Source organism: Tasmannia lanceolata, unplaced genomic scaffold (assembly GCF_043159265.1).
Source record: "Tasmannia lanceolata isolate RefF3 unplaced genomic scaffold, GAP_Taslan_0.1 ptg000015l, whole genome shotgun sequence".
NCBI classification, from domain to species: Eukaryota; Viridiplantae; Streptophyta; class Magnoliopsida; order Canellales; family Winteraceae; genus Tasmannia; species Tasmannia lanceolata.
The window spans coordinates 6451891-6460574 of NW_027518692.1; the positions used below are offsets into that span (position 1 = coordinate 6451891).

General features: G+C 41.6%; 1 protein-coding gene across 1 annotated transcript; it reads right to left on the minus strand.

The window, feature by feature from the left end:
• Nucleotides 1–411: 411 nt before the first annotated feature.
• LOC143891674 (uncharacterized) lies at nt 412–8193 on the minus strand. Its single transcript, XM_077396218.1, has 3 exons — nt 7598–8193; nt 5603–7404; nt 412–653 (listed from the first exon to the last, which is right to left on the minus strand). The coding sequence occupies exons 1-3, from the start codon at nt 8191–8193 to the stop codon at nt 412–414; spliced, it is 2640 nt and encodes an 879-aa protein (XP_077252333.1).
• Nucleotides 8194–8684: the final 491 nt, after the last annotated feature.

Sequence of the window (8684 nt, forward strand, 5' to 3'; positions counted from 1 at the left end):
CGGCTCCATCTCCCGTCGGAAATCCGCCGTACCGCCACCACCTCTAACCACCACTTCCAACACCATCTCCTCCGCCATCATTATCTCTGTCTTTCAAGCCTTCGAAACCCCATTTCTCTGCAATTCCGGCCGAATCCCACCTCCATCACCTCCGGCCTCATCATCCTCACAGCCGCCACTAGCCTCCACCTCTGGCCACCTCCATCTTCTCCGACCGCACCGCCATCTCTCTCACTTCCAAGCCGTCCGATCTAGCGCTGATCTGAGATTGGAAATCTCAGATCTGGGATCTCAGATCTGAGAAGAGAGGAAGAGAGCTTCTTCCGGTCATTCTCCGACCGATTTTTCGGTCGGATCGTATTCACCGGCAAGTCCCATGGATTCCGGTGAGCTTGCCCCATTTTCCGATCATTAACCGCCGGCCATCGCTTCTACGATCGCCCGGATCCGATTGTCCTCTGCAAATCCGTCCATGAAGGGATGAAATTCCGGATCTGAGAGTAGAGAAGAAAGGGGAAAGGAGCAAAGAGAGATCTCTGCAATTTGTCTTCTCCGGCTAGCTCCGGTCATCTTCCCTGCTCCTCCTTTCCCTCTCCGGCAGCCTCCATCCCATTTCTGCAACCCTCTCTTCTTCTCCACCATCCCAATACCATCTTCACAGCCATCAGAACCCGCAATCAAACCCTACCTTTGTGTTTCACCTCTGATCTTCTCTTTCCGGCGAATTTATCTAAGCTCCGGTGAAGCTCTGATAGATTTGACCTTGCTTGTGCTGGATTTGTTTGTTCGGGGCAAATTTCTACAGCTCAGTGAGATCTTAGCGATGAGATCCGTAATTTCCAGGTAAGAATATTTCATTTGATTACATGATTCTCTGATGGAATTTCGATGTTCCTGTCATGATTGTTAATTTTGGCTTCGATCATCAAGATGTTGATTATAATGCTTTTGGTTCTTTTGATTTTGAGTTTAGCGAATGGATCGAGATTTTATTAGTAATATGTGAATGCTGTGTGTCTTATTTGCTTTCAGAATTTAGGCATTTGTAGCAGGAGATAACAATCAATTTCTTTGAACTTTGATTCTCCATTAATCACATAAAAAAAAAAGAAATACCTGGACTTTTGGCCAATTGTTTTTTGCTTTGATTAGGAGATGAGAAAGGCTTAAGACCATCATTGAAGTTTGAAATAAAGCTATGACTGTAGCATCATTTTTTGCAAGTTGATATCAGCACCTCTGTTTTAATGGTTGCATAAATCCAACTGGGCATTCAATAGGGTGCCTCTCAAAATCATGGCCCTATGATTTGGTTTGCTTTCAAATTTTTTTTAGAAGAAGAAGAAGAAAAGAATAGAGAGCTTTTGAGACCAACCTTATCATATTCTCTGCTCAGATTTGAAACCTTCTTTATCGCGGACCCGAACCCATGAATGATAGTAATACTGTGATTACCCATTGATCTAATGATGTTCTTCCTATTCAACAAATTCAGTGCATGCATTTCTACCCTTATTTCGCCAATGGCTCCTCATTGAATGTTTGGAATATTTTTTTTTTTTACATAGAAATGCTTTACTCTCATTTGGAAATCATGATTTTATCAGTAATGTTGGTTGGATATTGGCATCACTAGTTTTGATATTTGCATATACTATTGTAGCTGGTCCCTTTCCCTTGTTTGTTCTGTAAAGTTCTTTTTGGGGAATCATTGTAATCTGAGATAAATGCTAAAAAAAAAATGGCAATATTGGTTCAATGTAACTATCAAGATGCAGTAGTGCCCGTGTTAATGCCAGTTCTTCCTTGGATGTTAGTCATTTGCAGATCATGTTTTAGCATTAGAGTGAGATACTTGAATTACTCTTCTATTTCTCTTAGTTTGTTTACAATTGTATTTCTTTGAAAATATTTTTCCCTTTCTCTTATCATTGTAAGGGCGATGAAGGCGATAGCCCAAGCCCATCTTTAGGGGACTCGCTCAATCTAAGTAGCGCTCCCCTCTTTTGTTTAGTAGGCCTACTCAACCTTTCAGATATGCCCCCTGTTATGCATCAAAATTTATAAAAATCAGAAATATCATTGCATGCATTTGTATAATCTGTTAAAAATTTTAATATTCTTCTCTTGTACTAAGCTTTGAGTTAAGGTTTGAAGACGGTAATAAATGGTGTTCAGGTGAGACTCTCTTGAGGTTCATAAACTTGTCTTTTATTTAAATAAATTGCTTTAGGAAAGAAGGAGATCAGATGACTACTCTATTCGATATTATCGACATGAGTACTGTCTGATCTCAAGGCGGGCTTAGAAATATTATCCTGTGTATTTGTGATATCAGATGATTACTTTAGCATCATCTGATTTCACCCCCATATTGGGGCAGTGGTACTTGTGGTTGGGCATAGAAGTGTTTAATGTTGTTTCTTGCTTTATTAGGCTATCCAGCGGCTGGTCTGGACTAATTAATGTTGTTTATCATTGTATGATTGCTATTATTACAGATTGTGCACTATTTAGTTGTAGATCATATTTTGCTGATATTTGATTTGTTTTTATAATAATTGATTGGAATTTGCGATTATCTGGTAGTATTTTCCTCTCTCTTTGATTAGACTAGCACAGTCTTTTAGATTTCTGTTAGATTTCTTTAGATACTATAACCTGTGCTAGGAGACATACTCTGTCTCGTTAGGCAATCCTCCTTTGGAGGCAAGCCTCAGTTGTAGATTCCTCTCTGAGATTGCACCTCAGTTTGTTCTTTTGTTAATTAGAGACCAATTTGGTCAATTAGTTGTCTTAGCCTCGCTTCCCCCTTTGCAAGGGCAATGATAAGGTTGCTTAGAGCCCATCTTTGTGTGTTTGGGAGACCCGTCCGGTCTCATTCTCTCGTTAATCCTCTTTGTGTGCTTTTTGATTTTGGGAGAACACACTACTCGGCTTGGCTTCATACCCCTACCCTTATGGGTATTGGGTTGCACATTTGTTGCACCCTGAGGGCTAGGTAGCTGTCCGGCCCGGCTTGATCTTTTTACCTTTGCCAAATATGCACAAAGTCTCTTATTTCCTTTTAGACCCGCCCGGTCTCATTCCCTTGCTAAACCTCCTCTTTGTGCGCCGTTTGGTTTTGGAAGAACACCCTACTCGGCTTGGCTTCATACCCCTACCCTTATGGGTATTGGGTTGCACATTTGTTGCACCCTGAGGGCTAGGTAGCTGTCCGGCCCGGTTGGGTGTTTTACCTTTGCCAAATGTGCACAAGGTCTCTTATTCCTTTTGCTTGTAAGCTTCTCCTTAGTCGATAGTCCATTCGCATAGGAGTCAGCCTTGATTAGAGAGTCTTTGACTCATTCATCCTTTAGATAGTGTTATTAGAGAGTCTTTGACTCATTCGCCTTTTAGGTGGCGTTATTAGAGAGTCTTTGATTCATTTGTCTTTTCAGTAGTGTTGTAGGAGAGTCTTGGATTCATTTGTCTTTCAGGTGTTGTTATTAAAGAGTTCTGACTCAATCTTTCTCTTTTAGAGAGTCTTTGACTCATTTATCCTTTAGTCGGTGTTTTTGGAGTCTTTGACTCGTGTTTCTATCTCTTAGAGAGTCTTTGACTCGTATATCCTTTAGTCGGTGTTTTTGGAGTCTTTGGCTCGAGTTTCCATCTTTTAGAGAGTCTTTGACTCGTATATCCTTTAGTTGTTGTCAGTGAAGTCTTTCACTTGTGTTTTCTCTCTTAGAGCGTCTTTGAATCGTGTTTCCGTTTCTTTCAGAGAGTCTTTGACTCATTCGTCCTTTTAGTAGTTTTATTAGAAAGTCTTCGACTCTTGTCTTTCTTAGCGGTGTTATTAGAGAGTCTTTGACTCATTAGTCCTTTTAGGAGTGTTATTAGAGAATCTTTGATTCGTTTACCTTTGCTTTTGATAGTGTTATTTGTTTAGGGGTTTCCCCTATTTGCCCTAAGGTTTAGCCCTAGGGTTTCGCTTTGTGCATTTCCCTTAAGTCTTTGACTAAAAGGGTGAAAACAATTAAAATCCAAAAACATATTAAAGCATTTAAAAATCCCAAAACATTAAATATTTTAAAACTCAAAAACATTCGAAAAATCTTAAAAAAGCCTAAAGTGTTGAGTGTTTTAGAAGTATTAGTTAGGAGAGTTCGTTTCGAACTACGTTGGCTTGATCCTCTTCCACGAGGTACGTAGTGCAGCTTGAGATTCTTATCTCAAGTCCAGCCAAACTTTGTAAATAAATGCTTTAACCCTTTTTCTTCAAAACCTTGTTTTCAACAAGATCTTCATCTAGAGTTAGGAGTTTGTCCTAGATAGAGAGTTTTAGAGCTAGGAGTTTGTCTTTTATTTGTTGTGTGCTTGTTTGTGTTGTTTTAGAGTTAGGAGTTTGTCTTTTGTTGTGTGCTTGTTGTGTGTCTGTGTTAGAGTTAGGAGTTTGTCCTAGCTAGGAGCGCCTCCGTCCGGTCAGTTGGCGATTCACATCGCCGACTGATGACTAGGTCTAAGATGCGTTAGTGATCCCATTGTTTTCCTTAGGACACACAGCCTAGTTACACATAGGTCGTAGGAACCACCTGCATTAGCTTAGGGCTAACCTGCATATAGCTAGGGCATATAGGGTGTCCTAAAATTCACAATTCACTGGAATTTAAATAATCGTTCAAGAAGCTTTAATAACTAGTCCGGTCTTTTAGATCGAGTCTAGGATAGAGGATCTAGGTGTCTTAGGCATCATAGCTTAGAATAGGTGCGAAGAACTACGTTGCCTTGATTCTCGTGGAGGCGGGGATACGTAGGCTTCCTTGGATGAATACCAGACCATCCGAGGACTCGGGCTAAATCGTTTTAGAGTCTTAGGATTTGTGGTGTTGTTATATTGTATATTTTGTTGTGTTTTCTTACTTTCTTGTGCAGACCTATACCTTTAGCTGTAGCATGCATGTGTTTGTCCACCAGAACTTAGACACCAGTTAGGTATATCACTCATAACCTAGTTGTCATTAGGTGACACATCTTTTATCTTACTTTATGTGTGTTTATTATTTCATCCCCGAGTCATGCATGATTAGGTAGACGTTCACGCGGGAATATTTGTTCCCATTTCACATGAAAACTTCTTCGAAGTTAATGAAAAATGGCATAAGAGACCAAGTGTTCGCACTCGGGCGAATTGGGGGCGCTCTTCGGACCTTCTCCATTCGTCATCAGGCACGGACCTTCTGTATCTCTGGTTATCCATTGCAAACAGAGCATTTGTTTTGGTTCCATGGCGTGTCCATGGATGGCGACTCTGAGTTATTTTCAGATATATCTTGGTTTCGAGCTCTGGCTCCGGATCAGGATGTATCTTTCTTTTTATGTCGCCACTCGTGCTATGCTGTGAGGGTGGCATCCGTTTCGAGAGTTCCCTGGTAGAGCTCTCCTTCACTTTGTGGAGATCTTAGAGGATCGCAGGAGGGATCTCGCGTCCCTCGGCACAGTCCTCGGATCGGGGTCCACAGTTGTTTGTGTTGGGGGGCCTTGCCATGGGCTCTTTTGTTTCTTTCAAACCAAATAGAATAAATGGAGGCCTGGAAGAGAAGGCGAATAGCAGTACTGAACTGACCTTTACCCTTGAAGCTGTTTCTGATCCATTCTTCTTCAGAGTGCAGATTCAAGATTCTCCTTTTAATTTTCAGGTTCTTTAGAATAGTCCCCCAAATCCATTTTGAGTACCCACATTCAAAAAAGATGTGATCAATGCTTTCCGAGCTGTGCAGGCATAGAAAGCATTCCGGAGGAAGCTTGGTACCATGCCTAATTAATCTGTCCTTTGTGGGGAGCCTTGAAAGGAATGCTTGCCAGCAGGAGAAGGCATGCCTTGGAATATTTCCCGAGAACCAGATTGTGGAGTGCCAGCTCGCTTTTAGGTTTTTAACCCTGATTGATTCCCAAGCAGATTTCAAGGTGAGTTTCCCACTGGGAGTCAGCATCCAAATAGCAGAGTCTTCCAGAAAAGAGTTGATCAGGGCAGATCTAAGAATTTCCTTGAGTTCCCTATTCTGAGGTTGATCAATGAGACTGTCCCATTCCCCATTTTGAAATAAGTCTTTTACAGAAGCATTTGCCGGGATGTTACTGACAAATGGGCCTATAGAAGATTGTTGCTGAATGATTCCTCCTGGATGCCAAGGCTGCTTCCAAAAATCAATACCAGATCCATCACCAATTAAATAGCACACAAAAGGTTGAAGGCAACTCCTAGCCTGAAAAATGCCCCTGAAACCCCATGATGGCTTGCATGGGCTTTTCATAAGCCAGAGATTCCGCCCCCTGAAATACTTTTTCTGAACCCATTGAGCCCACAAGGACTTGTTACTAGCCACAATGTTCCAAAGAAGTTTCATCTTACTAGCTTTATTGAGATCTAACAGCCTGCGAATTCCAATGCCCCCCTCTTCTTTAGTTTGGCAGACAACCTCCCAGGCGACAGGGTGATAGCACTTCTTTGAGTCTGAACCCGACCAAAGGAAAGTCCTGCAAATGCGCTCAATTTCATTTATGGAGCTTTGTGGAAGATTAAACGCAGCAGTCCAGTATAGGTGAAGGGAGTTGAGGACTGATTGGATCAATTCCAGCCTCCCAGCACGAGATAAATGCTTGTTGTTCCACGAGGCAATTCTTTTTCTGATTTTTGTTATCAGGGGTTGACATTGCCTAGAGGTGAGTCTCGAAGGGATGAGAGGAAGGCCGAGGTATGTAATAGGGAGGGTCCCCTCTGGGATCCTCAAGGCTTGGGTAATGCTTTGCTTCAGAGAGATATCTCCCCCAGAAAAGAATACTTCACTCTTAAGAAGATTGATTGAAAGACCAGAGCAAGTGGAGAATTTGTCCAGGCAGTTGGTAATACCACTCGCAGTAATTCTATCAGCACTGGCAAACAGAATCACATCATCAGCAAAGAGCAGATGGCTGATTTGAAGATCTCCCCTCCTGAATAGAGTGCGAATTTGATTGGAGACCATGGCCTCATTGAAAATGATTGAAAACATTTCCATAACAATAGAAAAAGGAAGAGGAGAAAGGGGATCCCCTTGTCGAATTCCATTAGAGGATAAGAAGAACCCTTTAGGAGTCCCATTTATAAGGATAGAAAAAGAAGGATTAGAGATGCATTGACTAATCCAAAGACACCAGACTTCATTGAAGCCTATTTTTTTCATAAATAAAAGGAGGCTATGACGGCAGACATTGTCAAAAGCTTTATGAATGTCAAGCTTAAGACACATAGCAGGGGAAGAAAAACCATTCTGCTTATGGAAATTATGAATAAGGTCGTTTGTGAGAAGAAGGTTTTCTTGGATGAGCCTGCCCTCCACAAAGGCAGACTGATTTGGGCTTATAATGTCGATGAGAACCATTTTAAGCCTGGTAGCCAATATTTTTGAAATTATTTTGTATAAGAAGTTACAGAGGGAAATAGGCCGGAATTGGTCAGGAGAGGTAGACTCGGGGATTTTTTGGAATAAGACAAATAAAAGTGGAGTTGATTGATTTCAGAAGCTTGCCTTTCCTGAAGAACTCAAAAATCGCAATACTAACCTCATCATCAATTAGATACCAGAAGGATTTAAAAAATTGCCCATTAAACCCATCAGGGCCAGGGCTTTTATCCCCATCACATTGCTTGATCACCATATCTACTTCATCTCTCAGGACAGGTCTAGTTAACCAAACAGCTTGGTCAACAGATAGCTTTTTGACTGGTTCAAGAATAGCAGACGGCTCAGGTGAGTGCTCATCAGAGTTCAGGATGCTAGAGAAATAGTTGACAAAGGCATTGGCAATATCTGCAGGGTTAGAGCTGATCTCTCCATGGTCATTTGTAGTCCCATAGATGTTTTTTCTGTTCCTCCTAGCATTTACCGCAGCATGGAAGAACTGAGAATTGGTGTCACCCCTAGAAAGCCAGTTATTTCTAGCCTTCTGTCTCAGGATTGCTTCCTCCTGTCTTGCTGTAAGGATAAAGAAATCTTTAAGATCATCAGCTTTTTTTCTCAGCTCTAAATTGCTTGGATTGGCTTTAACTTGAGCCTTCAAATCTTCCAAGTTCCTCTTTACCACTGGAAGTTTAACATCCACCCTTCCAAAAATATCCTTGTTCCAGATCTTAATGGCCTCCTTTACCAGCTTTAGCTTTTGAGTGATTCTGTACATGGGGGAGCCACTGACCTTTTCTTTCCAAGCTCTTTCCACCGATTCATAAATGGATAAGTCTTCTAGCCAGACATTAAAGAATCTGAAAGGTTTGGGACCATTAGGGAGTTCTTCTTTCAGGAAAATTACGAGAGGAGAGTGATCAGAAATATTTTGGCTTTTGTATTTCACAAAGGAGGTAGGGAAGGCTGAGATCCAGCCATCATTTATCAGAGCGCGGTCTAGTTTTCTGAGCTTGAAATCTCCAGTTCTAGAATTGTTAGACCATGAAAGAGATTCTCCGACAGAGTTAAGATCATGAAGAGAGCAATGGTCAATGCAGTCATTGAAGTCTTCCATATCTTCTCGAGAAGGGCAGGAAGCCCCAACTTTCTCCCCAAGGAAACGAATGATGTTGAAATCACCACAAGCTATCCAAGGTAAACCAGAATTTGGGATGGTTTTAAGGGACTCCCACAATCGTCTTCTTTCCCTGGGTGATTCCTTCGACC